This window comes from Vombatus ursinus, unplaced genomic scaffold, assembly GCF_900497805.2.
Source record: "Vombatus ursinus unplaced genomic scaffold, bare-nosed wombat genome assembly UNPS02014798.1, whole genome shotgun sequence".
Lineage (NCBI taxonomy): Eukaryota > Metazoa > Chordata > Mammalia > Diprotodontia > Vombatidae > Vombatus > Vombatus ursinus.
Window position 1 is genome coordinate 3031951 of NW_020954576.1, and position 26653 is coordinate 3058603.

The following is a 26653-nucleotide window of genomic DNA, read 5'->3' on the forward strand; positions in this document are numbered from 1 at the left end:
GGAAATGGCAGGGTCAAGGGAAGGCTATTAGAAAAATGTGTGTGTGTCTGTATGTTTGTGTTTTTTTAAGATAAGGAAGATGTGAACATATTTTCAGAAAGAGGCAAAGGAGACAGTAGATAGGGAAGTGTTCATTATAAGTATCCAGGACAGTATGGAATTCATGGCACAAGTGGAGAAGTAAGCCTTGACAAGGGGATGAACCACCTCATTTCCTGAGACTAGATAGAAGGGGAAAAGAATAGGTGTGGATACACAGAGATTTTCATGTGTAAAGGAAGAGCAGGGAGAGAATTCACCATGGAGGATATCAGTCCTGTCAATGAAATAAGAGATGAGATCATCTGCTGAGGAATGGAGTAGAATTGGGAGCTTAAGAAGGGGCTCGAAAGAGAAACGGTGAGCAGTATGAGGGGGAGCCAATTTGAGAAGAATAAACAGATTTCCATGCAGTGATGAGAACCCATTTGCTATTAGATAATAGGAATTTGTAGTGAACTTGGCCCTTAGGATTTTCTGACTTCTTAGGAGTAAGAGCAGAGAATAGATATTATGGATGACCAAGGATTGAGCTTTTAGCAGGGCATGAAGAGCAAAAAAACAAAAGATGAAAAAATGGAAAACAGTGCCTTTTCTGGTTAATTCTAGTTTTGAGACTGAAGGAAAGTGAGGCCAGAGCAAGGTTGATAGACTGAGAGAATTGAGAGTGATTATGGTTCCCAGGGTTGTGGTGAGGACGAAGAGCGGGTTTAGGCGGCGTGTTGCAATGAGAGAAAATGAAAGAGGAGATTGTGGAAAGGGAATTGCAGAGTTCAAGATCTTGGAAGCAGCACAGTTTTGGCTGATAATAAAGTATGATTATTCTCATGGGATGTTGAAGTAGAGTGAAGATGGAGGTCATGGGACTTGAGGAGGTTGATGAACTTGGAGACCAGGGCATTCCAAAAGTCATCAACATTAATTACCAAAGAAGAGAGTACAGTACAGGTTGAGGGAGACAGGAAGACTGAACTAGGTACTGAACTCTGAGAAAATTGAGAGAGTGATCTGTAGGCCAATAGATGGTCTTTACAAGGAGTAGTACAGACTGATATAAAGAGATACTGTGAACTTTGAAAGAGGAAAGATTGATGAGTGGAATGTGAGAGTTAGAAGGTCAGCAGCTTGGAGCAGGGTGCAAAGAGCATGCTGATTTCTCCTCCTATGCCCTGTAGGGAACAGGGTTGTGGGTGGGGAGGGAGACAGAAGGTTCAGCCAGCACTGGAGTGCAGGAGATAGTATCTTCTGTATCACAAATCTACAGCTAAAAGGAACTTTTATTTTTTTTCCAAAATGTTTTATTAATTTATTTTGAATTATCAACAATCACTTCCATAAGCTTTTGAGTTTTAAATTTTTCTCCCCCTCCCTCCCTACCTCCCTCCCCAAGATGGCAGGCAATGTAATATAGGCTATCCATATACATTCCTATTAAATATATTTTCACATTAGTGATGTTGTCAGTAAGAATTAGAACTAATAGGAGGAACCATCAGAAAGAGGAAACAAAACACAACAGAAGAAAAAAAGCGCAAATAGTATGCTTCAATCTACATTCAAACTTCATAGTTCTTTCTTTGGATGTGGATAGCATTTTCCATCATGAGGCTTTCGGAGATGTCTTAGATCCTTGTATTGCTGAGAGGGGTTAAGTCTACCCTGAGATCATGTGAATTCAATGTAAACAAATCTTTATTAAACACCTGACATGTGTTCAGCCCTTACTTAGGGCTTGGAAGAAAGAGCTTCTTTTTTTCCCCAATTAATTAAGAAATTAATTTTTCATTTTCAACATTCACTTTTACAAGATTTTGAGTTCTAATTTCCCCCCCTCCTGCCCACCCATATAGGCGCTATATATATATATATATGTATGTATGTATGTGTATATATATGTACACAATCATATTAAACATATTTCCACGGTAGTCATGTTGTAAAAGAAGAATCAGAACAGAAGGGGAAAAACCACAAGAAAGACAAAAAAGAGAGAAAATGGTATGCTTCTATCTGAATTCAGATTCCATAGTTCTTTCTCTGGATGGGGATAGCATTTTCCATCATGAGTCTTTTGGAATTGTCTTAGATCATTGCAGTGCTGAGAAGAGTTAAGTCTATCAAAATTGATCGTCACACAGTGTTGCTGTTAGTATGTACAATGTTCTCCTGGAAGAAAGAGCTTCTTAACCATAAGATGTTGGAATAGGCTGCTCTAATTATCCTTAAAAAAGAGAGAAGGTTATCCTCTATCCCAGATGGTTTAGATATCCCTTTAAAAGCAGAGGGATGGACCCAATGATCCCTCCCCCAACCCTCAGACATTTTATTTCTTTTCTTTTTAGTACTATTGTTAGATTTGTTCCTGAAAATTAATTTTTTTCTTAATAGGCATTTAGAATCGATGGCTTTAAATGCTCAGATTTTAATCAAGTTAGCTAAATTAGGGAATGAGGAGGGGGACACTCTTGCATGCAGTTGTTAAATACAGCTGACACAGGGACGTTTCTGTGTAAGCAGCAAAGGCAGAAGATAATGGTAGATGAGTTCATGGGTTATCTTATCTGGAAACTCACTTATCTCAATATTGAGCCAGCGAGTGGTGGCAAAGAACTGGAAATTGCAGGTATGCCTGTCAATTGAGGAATGGCTAAGCAAACTGTGGGTATATGTTCATGATGGAATATTACTCTGTTGTAAAAAATGATGAGCTCAGTGATTTTAGAAAAGTATGGAGAGACCTCCATGAAATAATGAAGAGTGAAATGAGCAGAACCAAGAAAACACTGTATACAGTAATAGCAGTATTGTTTTAAGAACAAATTTGAGCAACCAAGTCATTCTGACTATTATAAATACCCAAATTAATCTCAAAAATCTATGAAGGAAGATGTTGTTTGAATCCAGAAAGCAATATTGCTATGGTGTAGCAAATGATGAGCTGGTTGGTTTAGAGAAACATGGAAAGACTTGGACTTATGAAGGAAGGTGCCATCCACCTTCAGAGAAACAGGTGATAGGAGGAAATGAGCATAGTATGGTCTTACATATATGTGTATGAGTGTATATGTGTATGTTTATAGATATCTATGTATATGTGTGTGTTTTGTGTGTATATATATGTATGTGTGTGTGTGTGTGTGTATCCATGCTTAATTGTAGCCTTCTTTTGGGAAGGGGGAGGAAGGGGAAAGATAAAGTAAAAAGTGCACAGCAGAGACCAAAGAAAACCAACAAGGAAGCAAAGAAAAGCTGGGCAGCTTTGAAAACAATGGATAGTATTTATTATATAGGTTTTCTTGAAATGGAAATTTATCATTTTATATTGAATCCTCTCTTATGGTTTGTTGTGTACCTGGCAATGTTTTTTATTTTATTTTCTCATTTTCTATTCAAGTGTAAAATAAATTACAAAAAAAAATAAATTCAATGAGACATTTGGGGAATAATTAAAAAAATATTGAACGAGTGGCATTGACCCCCTCTCCCTAAAACTTGACCACTCTATTGGAATTAGTTTCAATGCCTTTTAAGTCTTGGGGAGCACAGAGAAGGAAGAAAGTTATTTTTGATATATGGCTTTCATGAATGCCTTCTGACTAGAGTTTTGGAGAATTGCACGAAGAGCTTGTCATCTGAAACTGGGATTTCCCCATATTCCAATTACTTGTCTAATTACTTTGATAAATGCTTAAAGGTCCCCCCTAAGAGAGGGAGCAGTAGAATAGGGTAATTCTTTAATCTTTCTTAATAAATCTGATGTTTATAGATAGCTTTAAGTGCTTTCCTCACAATTATTCAGTTGAGTAGGCAGTGCAAGTGTAATTAACTTCACTTTATAGGTGAGAATTGGAAGCTCAAGGAAGTAAATGGCTCCCCCATGATCAAATAGCTAATATTAGAGCCAGGTTTCAAACCTGTATCTCCTGACTCCAGGTCTCAGTGCCATATGCTGCTTTTTGGAGAAAGTTTCCATTGATTTAAATTAAATAAAGGCAGTTTTACCATATGAGGTCAGTTCTTTAATCTGTTCAGGGAATTTGGGTATCATTTAGTAAGTTACTGTTGGTGAAGTCTCTAGGAGAGGTCAGCTACTATGTACCCTTCACGAGAGGAATCATGCTGTGGAAGAAGGTTGTCCTTTGTGACCAAGTATATAGTTTGGGAGGGTCACACAAGGAGTGGTGAAAGAAGGAGCACCTCTGTAACTAGATATATCAGATCAGCCTGTTGATCACAGAATCTCAATTTTGGAAGGGACATAAGTCATGTAATTCAATCAATACCTAAATCAAAATCCCCTGACAAATGGTTCACCTTACTTTTAAGACCTCCCTTCAGGAAGGGGCAAACCAGTTACCCCCAAGGCAGCCCCATCTCCTTAAGAAATCACTAATTGTTAGGAAATTTTGTCTTACATTGAGCCCCAAATTTTCCCCTTCAAAATTTCCCCCATTGCTCCTAGCTTCATCCTTGAGGGCAAAATGGAGCAAATTCTTTCCTTGTCATATTGGCAGGAGCACTGGATTTGACAACAGAAGAGATCTGGGTCTGAATTCTGCCTCTGATATTCATTGTGAACATGAGCAAGGCACTTAAATCCCCTTAAGCCTAAGGTTTTTCATGTTTAACATGGAGATAATGATACTTACAGTATCACAGGTGTGTTGTAAGAATCAAGTGAAATACCATGTAAAGCATTTTTGCAGACTTTAATGTGCTGTAGAAATGTGAACTATAATTATCAATCCCTCTTCGACATGAAAGCCTTTTGAATACTAGAAGATAGCTGTTATGTTCCTTTCAAGTCTTTTATTCTCCAGGCTAAACATCAATCATTCCTTCCATTGATCCTTGTATAGTATGATTTTTTAGTCCCATCACCGTCCTGGTCTTCCTCCACTAAATGTTGTACAGATTGTCAATGCTCTTCCTAAAGTGGCACTCCGAAATTAATCCAACATTGCAGACGTCTAACAGGCCAAACTACGCTGGACCTATGATAACTCTTATTCTGGCTACTATAGCTCATTGAACACAACCTCAGACTATGTTTATTTTTCAGCTATGATGTCATGCTATCTTTTTAAATGTTTATTAACATATTTATGCTTTTTTATATGACAATTATTTCCCTATAGAGCCTCTCTACCTTTCCCATGAATCATCCTTTGTTGCAAAAAAAAAAGTCAAGCAAAACTAAACGGCAGCTATGCATGGCATGATCTACCATATTTGACATCTGCAGTCATTTGACATTTGGAACTGATATTGATGATTGCATTTATTCTGAGTTCTGCTGCTTTTTTGTTTTTTTTTAAATCACATTATTGTAGTCCTATATATTCTCTGCCTTACTTCATTCTGTGTCAAGTAATACAAATCTTTTCATGGTTTTCTATCATTTCTTGTGGCACTATAATATTCCATTACATCCACATAGAACAATTTGTTCATCTATTTCCTATCTAATGGACACTCACTTTTTTCTATTTTTGCTTTTTGTTACCACAAAAAAGCACTTCCATTAATATTTTAATAACTTTCTTTTTGTTTGAATTCCTAGTGCTGGGATTTTGGGGTCAAAAATATGAAAAGTTTAATAACTTTTTTGTTATCATTCCAAATTGTTTTTCAGAACACTTGGGCTAATTCACAGATTCAGGCAGCTGTTGGTGAAGTGGCTTGAGTGATGGGCCTGGAGTCAGGAAGACTTGAGTTAAAAATATGGCCTCAGACCCTCGCTAGCTGTGTGATCTTGGGCAAGTCACTTAACCTGTTTGCCTCAATTTTCTCAACTATAAAATGGAGATAATAACAGCACTTACTTTACAGGCTTCTTATGAGGACCAAATAAGATAATATTTGCAAAGTGCTTAAGCACAGTGCCTGGTACATAGTAGGCATTATATAAATATATATATGAATTTATATATAATTATATAAATATATAAATTATATAAATACTTATTTCCTTTCCCTTCACATCCAAAGTATTCCAATGGCTTTCAAATTAATAAAAGTCCCCCCAAAAATGCTTAACCAGGAACAACAGATATATGTATTGAAAAGCTGTGACTCAACAGGTGTCATAACTAAGAAATTTAACAGGAGAATTATTTGATTGTTAAATATGTAGTTGAAAGCTTCTCTCTTTGTATTTGTTTTTGTAATTAAATAGGTCAGGGATAGATAGTGAATGTTCTCTCAGTTTAGGATCAGAAATTGCTTGCTGTTCATACCAGAATAAGTTGAACCAGAACAAAGCACCCAAAGGCATCATTCCATATTTTCCTACTTCATCTCTTTTATTCCTTCCTTCCTTTATCTTATCCTTCCTTCTTTCCATCCTTCTAACCCTCTTTCCTTCCTCCCATACTTCTTTCATTTTCCCCTCCTTCATTCTTTTTTCTTCCTTTTTTCCTCCAATTTTCCTTCTCTTCTTCCATCTGTCTTTCCTCTTTCCTTCCATCCTTCCTTGTTTCCTTCCTTTCATCCTTCTTTCCTTCCTTCTTTCTCTCTTTACTTCCTTCCTCTCTGCCTTCCTTTGTCCTTCTGCAAAAGGGAAGTAGTGACCCAAATACAAGAATATAGAATTGGAGGTTGGGAGGAACCTTAAGCAATCTGTAAGTACCACCCCATTATTTTGCAGTTGAGGAGACTGAGGGACCAAGGTCAAATAGCTCTTCAGAATTAACTCATGACTCCTATGAAGAAATATTTGGGCTGGCCATACTCAACATATTTTTCAATAACCAATTCATTATTGCCAAATTACTGTAATCACAAATGTATTTTGTCTGAGAGCCAGGGAAATTCCATGGGACTCTTTCTATGTTAATTTTATATTTGCTTGGATGATGCCAGTCTTTGAAATGTTAACTTACCTTTCTTTTGTTTCAACCATTTGCTCCTTACCAGCTTCTCAGACCTCTGGGTTCATGACACCAAAGCTCTTTTTTCCCCCAGGATGAACCTGAAGCTTGGAAAGTTTCACTGCAAAAGTTTATAGAGATATAGGAACCACCATAGTGGATCAGACTCATATTCCATTCTCCTAAGCAACACAGAACAATGGGAAATGCCATGGGTGAACATGGATAGCCTATTTTATGGATGCTTTAAAGGTTAAGTTTTTTCAGCCCTCTTAGCCATTTATAGCTCTATCATGAATCCATCCAAACCCTGTAAAATTCCATTTCTAAGTTCCTTTCAGGACCATCTTTTGTAATGGAGTCTATAAGTTTATTGCCCCCTGTGTGAAATAATGCAATACTTCCTTTTATTTTTCCTAAAATTACCTTATACAAGTTTTAAAGTGTATCCCCCTTCCCCAAATCTTAGTATTTCAGAATTAAGTGAATGAGTCCCTATCGACCTTTTCCACATTAGTCACTGTTTTATAGATTTCATTCATATTCCGCCCAGCTTTTTATGACAATATCTCCCAACTGTATTGTGTTTTAAGGTTTACAAAGAACTTACCTAACTCGATAATAAAACAAACGATAAGTGGTGCAAGTATTCGTGTTTCCATTTTTTAGATGAGAGAACTAAAACTCAGATAAGTCTCCTTGAGTTAGGAAGTCAGGTGAATTGGGGCCACTTAGGTGATGTAGCAGATTGAGGCCTGGACCTGGAATCAGGAAGACCTAGTTCAAATCTAGACCTCAGAAACATATGACTGTGAACAAGTCGTTTAATTTCTGTCTGCCTCAATTTCCTCATCTATAAAATGGGAATTATAATAGAACCTACCTCCTAGGATTGTTTTGAGGGTACAATCAGATAATATTTGTAAAATGCTTTGCAAACCTTAAAATGATGTATAAATGCTAGTTATTATTATCATTTGACATTTTTTCCCATGGTCATATAATTACTAAGTGACTAAAATGGGACTCAAACCCAGGTCTCTCCTTACTTCAAAATTAGTATCCTTTCTACTATAACATTCTGCCTTTCTGGTACAGAGTCAGAATTTGAGGATTCATAGAGCCTAGACCTACTTTTTGCTCTTCTAGAGGTTTAGCTTTGCTGCAATTAGATATGAGGAGATGAGATGTTTCTGTCCTGAAAGACCACAGGAATGGACTTGCCCATGGGAAACCTTGCTTTCTTCAGGACTATAGAAGTACTGTACTTGCTGTAATCAATCATTCATAAGTACTTTGCCTTTTCCTCAGAACATCCCAAAAATCTACACCGCCCCCATCTGTTACGCCTCAGTGCTTGCACTTTGTATGCCTCCATTATCTTGTCTACTTGTATACCTCCACTAATTTCTTACCTTTGCACATATCCATTCATCTGTGTAAGACCCTTGTTTGATTTCTTTCCTTCAGAATGTAAAATTGTTAAGCCTTACAGTGTTGCCTAAAAATCTCCACAGAATTTCTTAACGTAAGAGGCTCTTCCCTAATGATCTCAGCCATAAGTAATATTGGCTATGCCCTGATTAAGCTGGAAATTACCATGCTGTGGATTAATTCTTCAATACTAGCTTTTCCTGTGTCTTTCTAAAGTGAACAAGTATACTCTGAGTCCTGGACTGCCTGGGCTGAGTAGCAGGGGTGATGCCCAGACTGTCTACAAGATCAGTTTTTTGTTGATAACATGCCTACATGAGATATGCCAAGAGACGGTGAGGAGAGGAGGAGACTGAGCCTCAGGGGATAACTCACCCAAGGTCATAGTTCACTTGGTAGTAGGTTCAGAACCAGCAACCCAGGCTTCTTGTTACCTAATCGCTGTCTTAGGCTGTTGGGATTAAGCTGACTTTATCTCTTTTTCTTTGTGTGTTTCTCTCTTGAAGATTTATGTGCACCTGAAAGAAGGCGGTGGTGCAGACGGACTGGACACTCTAAAGAACAAGCCCCAGCTCCACAGCATGGTGGCCAAGAGCCTCTGTAGGAATGCAGCGGGCAAGAACTATATCATCTTCACAGGGCCCAGCATCACCAGCCTGCCCCTTTTTGAAGAGTTTGAGAAACAAGGTTTGTGGTGGTACGACGTGCTCCTGCTGTGGATTTGCTCTGAGAGCAATTGCTTAGAAATTATTAAGTGGAATCTCTGGGAAGAGAGGTGGTCAGAGGTGCAAATGCCCCCCAGATGATAAAAATTTTAGTATTAGAAGCCACCTTCAAGATCATGTGGATAATCAGCTCTACCCAAGGTTCTAGTATGATTTCTCCATGTGTGTTCTGTTCTTGGCAACTGACCACCAAAGAATTGTCCTCTAGGAATAGTTGGTTGTTGTTGGGGTTTTTTTTGTCTTTTGTATTTTTTACAATCACAGTTCTTTTCTTAGCCTTTGGGCAAATGCCCATGAGCTTCCACCTGGCTGCAATGATGATCCCTCCCAATATAGAAGGCACTGTGTTACTACACAGAGGAATGCAGTTTAGCTCAGGAATCAATGAAACTGGCATCACAAAAGTTTGGGAAGATGGTGGCTCTTTTCCATTACTGCAGTGGATGAGAAAAGTGCTGTTATGGCTGTTGGGGCTAAGGGGAGAGGAGAGTACTAATACTGCAAGGAGCTCCATGGACAGCTGGGGAATCTGATGATATTCTAAAGTTGGTCCCACATTTCGGGATCACAGCTGGTCCATTCCATCATCATCCAAGGAATCTCCCTTCATCCCATAGCAGCTACTAGAATGAGAGGCATAGTAGGAATAAGGATAGACAAGGGTAAGGACTTGACTTGTGATTTCATTGCTATAAAAACTTCCAAGGTGAGGAAACTCACCCCATCCCTGCATGTCTCCATATCCTTTGCAACCCACAGTCTTAGAGAGTTGCTTAGAGCATTAGTGATTAGAATAAGTGGTTAGGTCAGGGTCACACAACTAGTATATGTCAGAGGCAGGACTTACTTAAATCTAGATTAGCTCTCTACTATCCCATGTCACTTCTGTCAGGAACAATGACTGTGCAGAAAAGTCTTGAAACTGTTCTAGAGACCTGGCCTTGCAAACCCCAAATTATTCTCTTATGCAGAATTTCACATAAATTACAACCTCAATAGAAGGGCATTGGAAGGCAGGAGTTGGGGGGAGTGTCAAGAGTAAAAGAAACCACACAGAGTTTTGAGAGGGATCTAAAAAGGGAAAAGTTTGAGAACCTCTGAGTTAATGCAAACTGATGAACTGTCCTTTGAAAATATCCACTTGGTTTAGATCCTGAATGGAGAGAGCATCTCTTGTTCTGTGGGAGGTGAATGAAAGCAGAGGTTTGCCACCCCCTTGCCCACATGCACAAAGTATGCTTGGAAAGTGGGGAGATCAGCAGCTGAGACTCCTTTTAGCTCACTTTGATCTAGCACTGTGCATTTATAAAGCATATCTACATGTGTTTGCTTCCCACAACAACCTTCTGAGGGAGGTAGTGTAAGTATTATTTCCTTTTTAGATTTGAGGAAATTGAGGCACCAAGAATGACTTCCTCAAGGACACCTATGTAGAAGTGAGGCCTGAACCCAGGTTTTTTAACTGGTCATCTAGGGTTTTTCCCACTATGCCCCGAGGCCACCTTCCCCCTTCCTGTTTTCCATCCCATCTTGCAAGAGCTAGATTCCAATTCTATATTTATTTTGTCAGCTCCTCAAAAATATTATTTTATCAATGTAGTTACTTGACATGATGTCAACCTTTGTTATTTTATTAGACAATCCATAAGTTGCAATGTCCAAAAGAATTCATTACCTGGATGCTAAGCTTCTGATGATGTCTCTCAGGCCTTAGCTAGGCTGGTCCTTGTCAATATAGGCTTGCAGATCAACACAGAAACATAGGTTTAGGGTGAGAAGGAACTTTAGATATCAGTTAGTCTAGGGGTTCTTAAATTGGGGGTCCAAGAACTTATTTTTGTAATGCAGGTATCCCAAAAGTACAGTTTTAAGCTGTTGCTTCTAGACTGCACTAAGACTTTTGGGATGCCTTGTATTTCGATAACTGGATTTTAATTGGTTTCCTGTGTAATCTTATGTATTTTACTCAATGCATTTTTAAAAGCATTATTCTGAGAAGTCATCCTTAGGCTCTACCCGACTGCCAAAGGGGGGATCCATGACAGAAAAAAGGATAAGAACCCCTGATTTGGTCAAACTTCATTTTACAAATGAAGTAACTGAAACCCAGAGAAGTTACGAAATATGATCAAGGTCACCCAGGTACAAAGGAGAAGATCTATGGTTTAAACTTGAGTTCTTTAAGCCAGTGGGCCAGCATATCCAGGGCTTTTCTTGAAATACTGTTGTTTGCCAGAACTTTTATCAAACTTTTCTAACTTAGTAACATCTAAGAGAACAGAAATGTATATCGTATACGTCCTTTGCTAACACAAATATAGATTATCTGAAAGTATTGGGTTTTTTTAAAAGGTAAAGCTATCTTCCTTCTGATCACTTCCCATTACACCTCTTCTTTCACCAACTTCAACTATAGATTGGGAGCCAAATGTTATTTTTTGCTCACTCAGTTGGGTGATTCAACCTCAGGCTCCTTGCAGGGAAGGCCGAGTTGAGAGGTTATGAAAATGTCATCTTCTATGGGATAGTCATGAAATAGTCTTAGGATCCAATTTTCAAAGCAAAGCTGTCACAGATGCAAATGAGTGGACTGAATTGCAATGCAGCCACCAATCATCCAGAGGGCTCATGCCATAGTTGCCCTGGTTCTAGGAAGGAAAAGAAGTAGGAACTCTTACGTAGGATTATGGGCATATTGGGCTAAGTTTGCATCCTTGGCTCACACAGTAACCCAGAGGGCATGCTAAGTGGTACCTGATGTCCCAGCAGAATCATCTCTGCCTTCATGTGTGACATATGGTCCATATTTTTTATAAGTTTTAGTGGAAAGAATGCTGGATTTGAGGTGAAATGACCTAGGTTTTGAGTCCTGGTTTTATCATTTATAACCTATGTGAAATAAGTTAATAGGACTATTGGATCTATTGTCCAGCAATAGGCAGATAGGTGGCTCAGTGGAAAGAGTACCAGGCCTGGAGGCAGGAAGACTCAACTTCCTGAGCTCAAATCCAGACTCAGATACTTATTAGCTGTGTGACCCTGGGCAAGTCACTTCACCCTATTTGCCTCAGCTTCCTCATCTCTAAAATGAGCTGGAGAAGGAAATGGCAAACTGCTTCAGTATCTTTTTTTGTCAAGAAAAACCCAAATGGGGTCACAAAGAGTCAGACATAACTGAAAAAATACTGAACAATCATTGATTTAAAATCGGAAGGCTCCTAGAAGGCCATTTGGAACTCTCTGGGCCTCTGTTTCCTCATCTGTAAAATGAGGGTGTCATAGGATCTTAGATCCAGAGCAGGAAGGGATTCAGAGGCCATCTAATCTGATCTCCTCATTTTCCAGTTGCCAAAATTGAGGCCCAGGGAGGAAAGATTATTTGTCCAAAGTCACCTAGGTAGTGAGCTCCAGGAGTGAGATTTTCACTTGGCTCCTTTGACTCCTGGGCTGATGCTCTTTCCAGCATGCCAGACTGCTTCCGTGGTTAGATGGGATAACTTCCAAGCTCTAAATTGATGGTCCTGTAGTCTAATTTCAGTGGTTTAGGTGGGCTGCGTAGGGTTTCCTTCATTGAAACAAATTATAAGATTTAAAATCTGATGTTTCTAAGAGAAGGCTAGGAAGTAAGTAAGAATATCTTGGGCCTCTTTTGGGAAGACTGTTTTTCCCAAGACTGTTTGGCCCTTCACTGAGAAGTCATGCAGCTCTGTGTCCATTAGCCTCTGTGGCCTTGTGTGAGAGAAGAATGTCTACCTGAATGTTTTGTTCCTGCAGGGGTACAAACAGGACCCCTTTAAAGCAGGATGAGCCAACTTGTAGACACATCTGTCCATATCCACATAAAGGAATACAGAGATGAAGACAGACTCCGCTAGGCTTGGCTTTTGCCTTTCCTGTGGCGTGAGCATGAACGCTAGTTCCATCAATTTTTCAAATTGCTCCTAGCTTTGCAAGCTTCAGACAGGGAAACATTCCTCAATAGAGAAGAATAATAGACTGTCATCTCCTGGATGCTTTAAGTCATTTAAAAAGAAACAGGATTTTAACCGATATCATTTATCCCCTCCTTTTTATTCCCTCCTTTTAACAGATATTTTCCTACTAAAGGGGGAGGAAAAATGATTCTAGGTAAATTGCTCTGGCTGCTGTTATATATAAGGATGCATCCTGGATTCATTCCCACTCTGGGAGGCTTGGTAGGAACAGTTGAAGAGGTATGAACAATGATGATGCACTCATTCACTCTTACTTTTAGAAAACAGGCTCATTCATACCTCTTTCTCTGCTTTTATCAGATGCCTACTGCATCTGCCAACCTTGGTGGTGGAGTTGTGGGGGGGGGACTTATTAGTATAAGAATAAGAAAAAATTTTGGCCTCAAAAATAGTTGGGGTGAGGAAAGATTCCTGTGTGGGTATGTTTTTTTTTTATAACTTTTTGTTTTTTAAGTTACTGACCTGTCAGTTGATGGGCCTAAAATGATGATTCAATCTTTAGTAATCTTAAGGTGAAAATAGGGATATGATAATACAGAAGCCATTATTTACATATCACTTACCATGTGCCAGGCACTGTGCTAAATGCTTTACAATTATTATCACATTTGAGACAAGAGAAAACTTTCCCTAAATTCTAGCAGTGGGCCAATCTGAAGTCTCAGAGGAGAGGTTGTGGAGGAACAGGTAGAATCTGGAAACTTGTCTGGAGAATATAGGTTTAGTTTCATAACAATTGTATTCGATATTAGTCTCTCCATGAGACAAGTTGGTATTCTCCCCTTCTCACATTATGCATAATGTGGTATGCATAACATATACTGATTCACACAGCAAGCGATTATGAACAATGTGCAACCTTAGCTGCTAATTCCACTGTTTTTTTCTAATTACTTAAGTAAGCTCTTAATCAATACTTATCGAATTTAAATTAATTTTTAACAGAAAACCCACTTCTCTCATATTTATTTACTTATATTCCACTGTTACATCAAACTCCCCATGTCTAAAACCAACCTCATAATGAGGAGCCCTGCCCACTAGACTTTGCTGTTTCTGCGAATGGAACCAGCATTCTCTCAGGATTCCAGACTCACTTGGCTCTTAATTTTATTCTGTCTTGAACTGTTATTTAACTACTTCTTGTTAAAATGAGTCAGTCTGGTATAAGGGCTAGAGAGCTGGCCTCAGAGTCAGGAACAGCTAGATTTAAGTTGTATATCTGACTGACCTGGAGCGAGTACTTGAAACTCTCAGTGCTCCAGGCATGGAGCTGACCAGCACCAGAGAGGGACTTTCATTGGGGTGTCAACAATTAGTCCACAACACCCTTGAGAGCAGCCCAGACCAGATTAAAATGTAATTGGGAAATATTTAACAAAATAAATAAAAATTAGATGGAACATAGATAATATTAATGTGTAGTTTTCTAAGTCAGTATATGCCGGGGATCCTTATGTGTGGATTAGTGCCACCCTCCTTTCTACTTGAGTTTGACACAACTACTCTAAATCACTAAAATCATAGATCCAGTCCTTATCTGTCTGTTGAAGTGAATAGTTTCACATTTCTGACCCTTCAGACCCACTTCCATCTCTAAGGTTCTTTGACTAGGTATAAATCCTGTCTCAATAAAGCTATAAGTTCACTAAAGGACAGGAATTGTGTCTTTTGTCTCTGCTGTGTCCTCCTCAGTGCCCAGTGCAGTTCTCTGCAGATGATAACTTTACTTATAGAATTCTAAGTGTTCATTGAATGAATAGAATTCTATTTCCAGTGGACACCTTGATATCATCCATTGTCCCTCCTTCTACAATCACCCTATGCTGTCGTCTCTTTTTGTTTTTTCTTGCTGTTTCTATTGCTACCACCCTGGTCAAGACCCCCATCATTAATACCTGAATTCAGTTCAATAAGCATCTATTAAGCTCCTATATGTGCGATGCACTGAGTCTACCATGGGATTCAAAGAAAGGAACAAACACCCCCCACTATCAAAGAGCTTTCATTCTACACAACTATCGTATTGATCTCCTAACCTGTCTATCTGCCCCATTCTCTTCTCTCTCTTGTTCACTCTATGTGCTACTTCCAGATTTACTTAATCTGCCTAAAAATCATGATTTGCACATCTAATTCCTCCCACAATGCTTTACCTACTCTTTCCCAGGTTAAAAACAATCAATGGCTCCGACAGGAAAAAAAAAAAACCTGAATCACTTAGGCTGATATTCACAAAGAAGTGAAAGGACTTAAGTATTTATTAAGCATTTACTGTGTGGCAAGCTGTATGCTAACTAAGCTAATTAAGCACCTATATGTGTAATGTGCTGAGCTAGGCCTTGGATTCAAAGGCAGAAACAAAATATTAAGCACTTTACAATTATTTCATATGATCCTCACACCAATCCTGGAAGATTGGTGCTATTATGATCCCCATTTTATAGTTGAAGAAACTGAGGCAGATAAGTAACTTGCCCAGGATCAAACAGCTAAGAAGTATCTGAGGTTGGATTTGAATTCAGGTCTTCTGGATTCCAAGTCCAGTGTTCTATCCACTGTGTCCCCTAGCTATCTAAAATTATATTTGGAATTTGAAGACATAGATTCAAATCCTGGCTCTGCCAGTTTCTAACTAATTGGCCTTAGGCGAGTCACTTAGTTTTTCTGCGCCTCAGTTTCTTCATCTGTAAACTGATGTAAATTGTAATATACTATAGTGTATATAATGTGTATGTATTTTACAATTATTTTACTCCCCACCCACACAGAAATCTACTGCTGTGGACTGCTGAGCTCCCGAAAAAGTGACTGCACTGGCCTACCTCTGTCTATGTTAAATAATTCAGATGTTCCCCAGGCTCGAGGACAGTACCGAATAAAGATGAAAGGAAACATGTCTCTGATCTGCTGGTACAACAAAGGACCCTTCCGTTTTCTGACAAATGCCTATTCACCAGTTCAACAAGGTAAGGGGGATAAATCACCTCACTCTCCATAACTGGAGTAGAAGAAGGAGCCTAATGGAAGAAACGGAGAGTGGGGGAGATTTTGATGATCTGAGGGTAAACTCTTGACAAAGTGAATTTGGAAGCTTTTATAAGAGATACAGTTTCTGTAATCCTTTCAATCTCCCAGTTTGGGGTTCAAGAACGTCTGGTTGATGGAAATTTTAAATTAGGAGGTGTGGAAGACACTGGCTGAGAGGACAGAACGCATTCTCACTATGCTACCTCTTAAACTGCCAAGAAGGGAGAGGATGGTGGGTTTTTTTTTCCAGGTGAATTAACAATCCTCATTAAAATCTCCATGTTTCACATTGCTTCAGCATCTTGGCATCTGTGAAAATCTATCCTAATTTTAAAAACAATCACCACCCTCTGCTTTCCTACCCTTTCAGAAGTAAATACCTGCTTTGGGTTAAGGAGCAGTTTGAACCACTTCTCTGCTGGCTTCTCTTTGGGATTTAAAAAAAATCTACTCATACACAAAGGGATTCTTTAGGGAAAAGTCTGTTACTGTCAGGCCTTCCTACAGATCAAGTTTTATGAAGCTGCTCTAATGGAAAATGAAAAGGAACAGGACATGTGCAAAATTATTCACTTTTGTGTAGTAACCTGTCTTTGAATCCCAATGCATTGCACGTATAGCTGCAGCTAGGTGGTGCAGTAGATAGCGTGCCAGGCCTGGAGTCAGAAAGACTGAGCTTCCTGAGTTTAAATCTGGTCTTAGACACTTACCAACTGTGTGACCCTGGGCAAGTCACTTAACCCTGTTTGCCTCAGTTTCCTCATCTGTGAAATGAGCTGGAGAGGAAATGGCAAACCACTTCCAATATCTTTGCCAAGAAAACCCCAGATGGGGTCATGAAGAGTCAGATACAGCTAAACAGCATCATAAAGAAAATGCTTTAAGTTTTTTTTGTTCTGAATCTACTACTTTCCCACAGGCCAAGAAATGCTGTCAAGGAATATTTGCCTGGGTTTAGGCTTAAAATATATAGTACATCAATAATTTTTAAGCACCTACCATGTGCCAGGCACTGTGCTAAGCCCTAGAGATACAAAAAGAGGCAAGAGGTAGTCCCTGTCCTCAAGGAGCTTACAGTCTAGTGGGGGAGACAACATGCAAACAAACATATACGTTGCAAGCTTTATGCAAGATAAATAGGAAATAAGTAAAAGGGAAAGCATTGAAATTAAGAGGAGTTAGGAAAAGCTTCCAGTAGAAAATAGGATTTTAGTTGGGATTTTAATGCTTTCATTGTGTGTGTGTATGTGTGTGTGTGTGTGTGTGTGTGTGTGTGTGTATATGTATGTGTGTTTTCCTTAGCCATATTGTTGTATGTTGCTTTGCAGTGTAAGGTTGTATTGTATATTGCTTTACACTGCAAAGCAATGTAGTGACTGTGAATGTAGCTACGGGACAATAGGATTTTCCCCACTGGGGCTAAAATGGACCAGTCTAGCTGTACCATCCAAGCTTTATTATAGGTTCAGAGATTTAGAGCTTGCAGAGATCTTAAAGACCATCTAGTCCAGTCCTCCCATTTTACAAATACAAAAACTGAGTCCAAGGTAGGTGAGGTGACGGATCAGGCCTCTCCAAGACAGGAAGTAGCAGAGCCAGAATTTTTGGGGGTCCTTTGACCCCAAATTCGGCATGCTTTCTGTGCTACCAGTGGAATACTGAAAGGACTGTAGAGTCAACTCTCAAGAACAGTAGTCAGAGAAATTAGAGGAAATGTTGCCAATTAAAGGAGGGAGAGACAAGGATGTTTGCAACCATAGATGTGTCTACTGCCCGTGTAGCTTCAGCGCTTGGGAAGTTTATGGAGTTAGGGGCAGAGATGGCTAAACATGACAGTGAATGAAAATGAATGACATGACAGTGAAAGAAAAAATGAAAATATTGTAAATAACCATGGTTCCATTGAGAAAGAGAACCAAAACTGTGTCTCTGTGGCTACTGAAGAAAAACAGAGCTGAGACTAGAAAATAAAGTAGTGCTGTTCCCCCATGCCAGAAACAAGAAGATTGATGTGGAAAGAGGAAAAAGCTCATGGACTGGTTTTGAGCACGCTTGGATTCATGTGTGTTTGAGGGTTGGTGCCAAGGTGCACACAGACTTAATAAAGCAGTAATTTATTCTGGCAAAGTCCTGTATGTGTGCGCATGGTTGGTTATGAGTCATAAAATCCCAAACCCAAGAATCTCATTCAACTCTAAGAAGAATGACCAAGAATGACTAATTTCCAGCAGGAACCAAGATGAAAGAGTTGCAAGAGAGTATTCTCAGATGTAGACAAGTTATTAATGTGAATGTACCAAATGTGCTGCTGGCCAGCCCACCATTATTTTATGTGACGTTTTTGATGTAGATTGAGTCTACACAATACTAAAACAGAGAAAGAGGAAGGGTTCCTGATATAGATTGAGTCTACACAACACTAAAACAGAGAAAAAGGAAAGGCATAAGCATTTGTTAAACACCTCTGTACTACATGCTGACATGTGATCTCATTTGATCTTCACAATGAGATGTAGGTGCTATTATGATCCCCATTGTATGGTTGAGGAATCTGAAGCAGACACAGGTTAAATGACTTGCCCAGGGTCACAAAGCTATGAAGTGTCTAAGGCTGGATTTGAACTCAGTTCTTCCTGACTCCAGGCCCAGTGCTCTGCCCAATGCACCATGCTTCTTGACGAAAGCAACTAGATTATTTGTGCTAAAAACTAATCAATTTAACAGGAAAGAAAATGACCGTGTCAGTTTTGTAGAGTGTACACAAAACAATCCACTGTTTGAATTTTTCATCCTTCATCCCATTTGGGGTTTGTAACATGCTTTGGGTACACAGAGGCAGGAGGGTGTAGTGGCTACAGTGTTTGACTTGTATTCAGAAAGACTTCAGATCACCTCAGATACTTCCTGTCATCGTGAGACTGAAAAAGTCACTTAACTTCCCTGTATATCAAGCTACTCCCCAGGGCTGGGGAACCTGTGACTTGTGGCCTTCTAGATCCTCAAGTGCAGCCTTTCGACCGAATCCAAATTTTATAGAACAAATCCCTTTAAGACTTAATCTACAAAGTTTCATGGTACAGTGGAAGGAGCTGTGGCTCTGGAGTAACAGGGCCTGAGTTCAAATCCTGAATCTGATGCATATTACTTACTACCTGGGCCCCATTTTCCTCTTCTGCAAAAGGAGGGTTGGACCAGATGTCACTTGTGGTCCCTTCTGGCCTGAGATCTCAGGTCTTTAAAGAAGTGAATGAAGGCCATCTTCTTTGATAGAGCAAATCACAAATGCTTTGAGTATCAGGTGAAGGGAATTCCACCCTGGATAGCCAGAGATTGTAACCCAAGTCGTCTCCAGGTGGACAGGTCAAAATGGTTTTTTGCAAAGGAGGAGAGACATTTAAAAGGTAAGCTGGGACAGACAGAAGACTATCTCCTGACAAGCCCTGAATTAAAAAAAAAAGTCTAAAGGAAAAATCTAGAAATAGAAACTGCATAAGAGAAACCATGTGATCCAAGTGTACCAAACGAAGACGTAAAAAGGAACTCACTGTTGCTATGAACACCAGGAAGGAAATAAGTCCTCAGAGACCAAGCAGGAACTCAGAGAGATTTAAAAATAAATAAATGGAGCAGGAGCAGGTGAGGACAGTTTTTAACTTGATACTTAAAGGAAGAAAAAGCTGCGTTGGAATCTCTAAGTTCATGATATTTGTAGTGGTGGACAATTCTGTGAGATCATGTGGTGAAAATGCCCCCCAAATTAAGAATGTCAAAGAGGAAGAAATATTGGGTTTTTTTTTTTTTGAGGCGGTTGGGATTAAGTGACTTGCCCAGGGTCATACAGTTAAGTGTCTGATGTCATATTTGAACTCAGGTCCTCCTGACTTCAGGGTCAGTGCTGTATCCACTAAGCCACCTGGCTGCCCCTAAGAAGCATTAATTCTTATAGAAAGATAGAGTATTAGATCAGGAAGAACCTTAGAAGTTCTCTAGACCATCCAACTTATTTCAGAGTTAATAATATATAATATTTATATAGTAGTTTAAGATTTTCTGAGTGCTTTATAAATATAGTACAAATTTATAAATATTGAACCTCACAACAACCCTGGGAGATAGGTACTATTGTTATCCCCGTTACACAGATAAGGAAAAAGAGGTTGAATGAAGTTAAGTGAGTTGCCCAGGGTCATATAACTATATAATCCATGTAACTATATCTATATAACTGGTTAAGATTTGAAGTCAGATTTTCCTTCAAGTCTAGCACTACAATAATAATAATAATAATAATATTTATAGCATGCTTATTATGTGCAAGGCACTGTGTTAAATGATTTTCAAATATCTCCTTTGATCCTCATGACAACTCTGCAAAGTAGATATTATTTTCCCCCATTTTATAGATGAGAAAACTGAGGCAAACAGAAGCAAAGTGACTTCCCAAGAGTCAGGCAGTTAGTAAGTATCTGAGGTCAGATTTGAACTCCTAACCCAGGACTCTATCTGCTGTGCCACCTAGATGCCATAAAAGATGAGGGAAATTGTTTATTAGAATGCAAAAATTGCTGAATTTGGGTTTGGGGGTTGTTGTTATTCAGTTGTGCCCAACTCTTTGTGACCCACTGAACCACAGCATACCAGTGCTGGACATGGGATTTTCTTGGCAAAGATATTGGAGTGGTTTGCCATTTCCTTCTCCAGTGGATTAAGGCAACCAGACATTAAATGACTGGCCCAGGGTCACACCAGCTACTGAGTGTTTGAGGCCAGATTTGGAGTCTTCCTGACTCCAGGCCTAGCACTCTTATCTACTGAACCACCTAGCTATGAATTCAAATCCCAGCTTTCCCACTTTGGGCCTTTGTGACCTGAGCAAGTCTGTTTACCAGTCTGGGCTTCCATTTTATCATCTCTACATCCCACTCAGGCTTCTGGAAAGGCAATGAAACAAACAGACACAAAAACACCAAGAGACCTGTCCTTACCTTCAAATCTCAGTGATCTTCCTCGGCAAATTCTCAGTAGCAGATTTTAAATCTCAGATTATTCTGCCCCTTGTGTCTCTGACCTCTGACTAATGTCCACACTGCTTCTGGGTGAGCTTGCCCCAGCAGAACTGAAAGTTCATTTTCAGGGATGGCTGAGTGGCACAATATATTGAATGCCAATCCTGGTGTCAGGAAAATTTGAGTTCAAAACCACTTTCATATACTTAGTAATATAAGTGATCCTGGGTAAGATACTTCCCCTCTGTTTACCTCAGTTTCCTCATCTGTAAAATGGAGATAATAACAGCACCTACCTCCCACAGTTATTGTGAGGACCAAAGGAGATAATATTTGTAAAGCATTTAGCAGTGTCTGGCACATAGTAAGTACTAAATAATGTTAGCTATCATTATTATTATTATCATTATTATTGTTTTAATATTAGCCCAAGCTAAATAGAATTTGTTAGATAAATTTGAAGCATATATTCACACCCACAACTCCCCTACACACACACATACAATGAAAAAAATTCAAATTTCAGTAAGTTTCAAAGCTAAATATAGAAAATAAGCTAACTGACTATGTACATTTAAAGAGCTCAGCTGCCACTTGAGAAGTGATTCAGGGCGGTAGAGGGAAAAGAAACCCCAATACTATTGAGCATCCATAGACTTTATGAGAGATTTTTTGCTCCTTAAGGTCACGACACCTCTCTCAAGAGCAAAATCTTTTGTGCTTTGTTTCTAGTTCACATTTTGAGGCCAGTGCTCCCCCATCAAAGCCTTGGTACATTTAAGCTTCACAGATTTATGAGGCAAATGGGAATGCAAAGCATTTCTCTATGAAACTGCCAGAGAGTCGTTCAGAAGTGTGTGGAATCCAGTGTAAAGATTTAGGCCAAGTAACCAGAGCAGGGAGATGGGAGACAGATAGGGTCCTGAGATATAGTGGAGGTCATTTACACACACTCACACGCACACACGTCAGAAAATTCACATCCAAGATCAAATGTAAAATCCTGTATCCTTAACCTGCCACCCGCACACCTTTCCAGTCTTCTTGCACTTCTTTCACCTTACATGCTATCCAGTGACACTGGCTTCCTTGCTGTCCCTTGACCAAGATGCCATCTCCTGACTCCAGATTCTATCTTCAGACTCTGAAGGGGATGATACATTTCCTAATGTTGTTCAGTTGGTTTTCAGTCATGTCTGACTCTTCATAGCCCCATTTGGGATTCTCTTGGCAAAGATACTGGAGTGGTTTTGCCATTTCCTTCTCCAGCTTATTTGACAGATGGGGAAAGTGAGGCAGTCAGGGTTAAGTGACTTGCCCAAGGTTACACAACTCCTAAGTGTCTCAGGCCAAATCTTCACTTAGGGAGCTGAATTTTCCTTACTCCAGGCCTGCTACTCTATCTACTGCACCACCTAACTGCCCTGCATTTCCTAATAGGGCTGGATTATTTTTGGGTAAGGATACCTGGCCATAATGATGGAATTTTATTTAGAATTTATGTGAATTAAAATAAGCATCATGAAGTAATGATAAAGAACTGTCCTCGAAGCCAGGAAAAGCTGGCTTTAAATCCCATCCATGACATGTACTGACTGTGTGACCCTAGGCAAGTCACTCAACCTTTTATTGCTCTAGGTAATGCTCTGAGACAGAGTTACAGATAATGTGTTGACCCGCCCTGATAGAGAGAACTTCTTCACCCAGGAGTTCCCAGCACCAATGAAATCACAGATCCAGGTGCTATTCTTATAAATTAAAAGGCATCCTAGGAAACTGAGGAGCCATCACTTCCAGAGTAGGGCACAAATCTTAGAATCTTAGAAACCTTAGGATTTTAGAAAAAGAGCATATTTAAGTCAGAAGGACTGTTAGGCATCACATACGTTATTGAATCTAGTGTGAGCCATTATTACCAAAAGTCTTTGATTGGGAGGGTAGGGTGCTAGGAGTAAGTACCCTAAAGGGGGATGTGTGAGGTGTTCAGGGAGGACTAGCACCTCTGGGGTGAGGGCTTCCTGAGCACTTTTCAGGGATGCTCATCCACCTTAGGTGTCCACCTGGCACCCAGTTCTGACCTGTGGCTCCAGGAAGTTGTAACATGCCCAGTAGCTCCATCCCAGGAAAACCTTCTTGGCAGACAGGCTCAATCAGCCTGAGGGAAACCGATGGGCCACAAACCCATCAGTGAGTTAGGGAAGTGTCTACCCCAAGCATGTGAAGACTTCCCCCAGCGGAATGGGTAGATGAAAACAAATTATTCCAAAGGCCATGAAGGCGGCTGAAGTAGGCACTGTGAAGTGCTTAGAGCTTGGTCAGACATCAAAGACGCCAAGGTCATCCACCGTCGTGGGCCATCAACAGTCTCCTGATGTGTCTTGTCACTGGACTTCAGTGGAAGAGACAATGAGGCTGATGACTTTGTACAACTCTGCCTCACTTAAATCCAGTTCACGAATGAGTCGAGACAATACCCTGTGATGTCATTGATGCCCTTCAAAAATGAAGGACGAACAACATCAACCCTAAAGGATGTTTGAGTAGAAGACACACAGGACTTCACACCCGAAGGGGATGTAGGGATGCAGATCCTGGCCTGATGGGCCATTAAAAGGTACAGGACATAATTTTGATGAAGCTGGCCTCTATAAAACAGGCACTAAGCTTAATTAGCTTCCATTTCATTAGCCCTAGGAGGTACAAGCCTCAGTTACAAAGCTAAGTGTCAGTCCCCTCCAGGAGGTAGAGGACACTTGAGAAAGGAAAATTTATACCTAAACTCTTCTGTGGACCTGCAATCTCATTCTTTTTTGTAACTATGTACATTTAAAGGCAGCTAAAGGTGATGCAGTGGATAGAGCAGGAATTAGGAAGATCTGAGTTCAAATGTGGCCGCAGACAATTACTAGCTATGGCAAGCCATTTAATCCTCTTTGCCTCAGTTTCCTCATCTGTAAAATGAGCTGGAGAAGGAAATGGCAAAACCACTTCAATATCTTTACCACAAAAACCCCAAATGGGGTCATGAAGAGTCAGACGCAATTGAACAATAACAACAAAATTTTCAAGCACAACATCATGAGACGAGCTCAATAAACTCAACAAGCATTCATTGACCCAGATTTTGGAAAGATACAAAGACTAGAATTTAAAAATCTCTGCCCTCTGGGAGCTTGCGGCTGCTGGAGGAATGCAACATGTTGAGAGATAAGTAAATGTAAAGTATTTGAGGAAGAGAGAGCAGCAGCAACTGAGAGGATCACAAAGGACTTGACATAGGAAGTGGCAGGAGACTTACAATTTAAAGAAAGCTAGAGATTCTCAAGAGGCAGAGGTGAGGGAGAAAGCATTGCAGGCCTGGGAGACGGCCTGGGAAAATGCAGGGATGAGAGGGAGGATGCTGAGTGTGGGGAACAGGGAGCAGGCCAGTCTGATAGAAGGTAGTGTGTGTGTAAAGTCTGGTAATAAGATGGTAATAACACTATAAAAGACTTTTAACAAATGGCTATTAAGACAAATGAAAATACTTCAAAAAATTTTTAAAAATACTTTGGTTTTCTGGCTTCTTACTATATGATTTTTTTAAAAAATAGAATCTTCTTCATAATCAAAATATAACCCTAAAATAGTCCTAAACCCATGTCCAATCAAAACTGAAAGGTTATATTTGTACAAAAATGTTTATAGCATCTCTTTTTTGTGGTGGCTAATAATTAGAAATTGAAGGGATGCCCATCAATTGGGGAATGGCTAAACAAGCTGTGGTTTATGATTATAATGGAATATTATTGTGCTATAAGAAATGACAAGCAGGATGATTTCAGAAAAACCTGGAAAGACTTACATGAACTGATGCAAAGTGAAGTGAACAGAACCAGAAGAACATTACACAGTAACAGCAATATTGTTCAATGAATTGTAAATGATTTAACTATTCTCAGCAATACAATGATCTAAGAAAATCCCAAAGGACTAATGATGAAGTATACTATCTGCCTCCAGAGAAAGAAATGATATTGATTGAATACAGACTGAAGCATGCTATTTTTCACTTTTTTCTATTATTTGAGTCTTCTTGTACAAAATTACTAATATGGAAATGTTTTCCATAATTGCACGTGTATAGCCTGTATCTGATTGCTTACCGTCTCAGGAAGGGTAGAGGGGAAGGGGGGAGGGATAGAATTTGGAACTCAAAACTTTAAATAAAAATGTTAAAAAAAATTTTAAATGGTCATATTAAAATAAAAAATTTAGGGCAATTAATTAGATCAAAATTTAGGTCAGTTAGGTCAAAAAAATTAAAGATCAATCAGTGGGTATATGTAAATCCTAAACCATATTTTGGCATAAAAGATTCTTTAGTTCAATGCCTCCTTATACAATTTGATAGCATGATCTCTGGAACTGATATGGGCTTCTTTGATATAGTAGAAGTATTTATTGTTCATTTGTTTCAGTTGTGTCTGACTTTTCATTACCTTATTTAGGATTTTCTTGGCAAAGACACTGAAGTGGTTTGCCATTTCCTTCTCCAGCTCCTTTTACAGATGAGGGAATCAAGACCAACAGGGTGAAGTGACTTGCCCAGGGTCACGTAGCTAGTAAGTGTCTGAGGCCGAATTTGAACTCAGTTCTTCCTAATTTCAGGCCCAGCACTCTATCCCCATTGCCCCACCTAGCTTCCCATAGTGGAAATATGCCATGAAAAAGAACTTTTTGGAACTAAAACAGCAAAGTGATTGAAGTTGATGAATCAATCTCTCTCTCTCTCTCTCTCTCTCTCCCTCTCTCTCTCTCTCTCTCTCTCTCTCTCTCTTTCTCTCTCTCTCTCTGGCTTTTACATCCTATTTGTACGATGTTGTTATTTTTTTGTGTGTAAGCGGCATGGTGGAAAGAACACTAATTTCAGAGTCTAAAGACCTGGGTTTAAGCTTTGGCCTGTGATGCTTACTAACTTTTGGCATAGCACAACCTCTCTCAGCCTGTTTCCCATCTATAAAATTGGAATAATAATCCTTGCAGAAGAAACAGAAGTTCTTAACCTCTTTTATGTCATAGACCCCGTTGGCAGTCTGGTGAAGCCTATGAATCCTTTCTCAGAATAACATCTTTTAAATGTGTAAAATAAAATACATAGGATTCCCAAGGAGATCAAAGGTTAGCGAAAATAAGGATTCTTTTTCTCATCCAAGTTGATGAACCTTCTGCAATCTATGGACCTCTTGGAGGTCTGCAAAGCCCAGATTAAGAACCTCTGTTCTTAGTTTTATAAGTTGCAAAAAATTCCTATCTACATTGATGGAGAAAGTTGCCTCACTGAGAGTTTCTTACATTAATGAAATCACAGGCATAAATGAGACACACACACACACACACAGCCTAAATCCTTGAACTGCTTTCCTCATAGAATTGTTGTGAAAAACATACTTTAAAAAAAGCTTAAAATGATATACAAATTTGAACTATTATTATTAATCTTTCAATGACCAGATAAGTATTCATATCCATGGAATGGAATATATTTGTGTTAATTTGTGTTGTGATGGATT

The 26653-nt window shown here is 39.4% G+C and overlaps 1 protein-coding gene across 1 annotated transcript in view; it reads left to right on the plus strand.

Moving 5' to 3' along the window:
• Positions 1-26653, plus strand: part of LOC114049518 (piggyBac transposable element-derived protein 5-like) — a 168142-nt gene that overhangs the window by 133004 nt on the left and 8485 nt on the right. Inside the window, exons 4-5 of the mRNA XM_027870754.1 lie at positions 8852-9032; positions 15837-16034. Of these exons, the coding sequence (XP_027726555.1) occupies positions 8852-9032; positions 15837-16034 (379 nt within the window). The remainder of the gene's footprint in view (positions 1-8851; positions 9033-15836; positions 16035-26653) is intronic.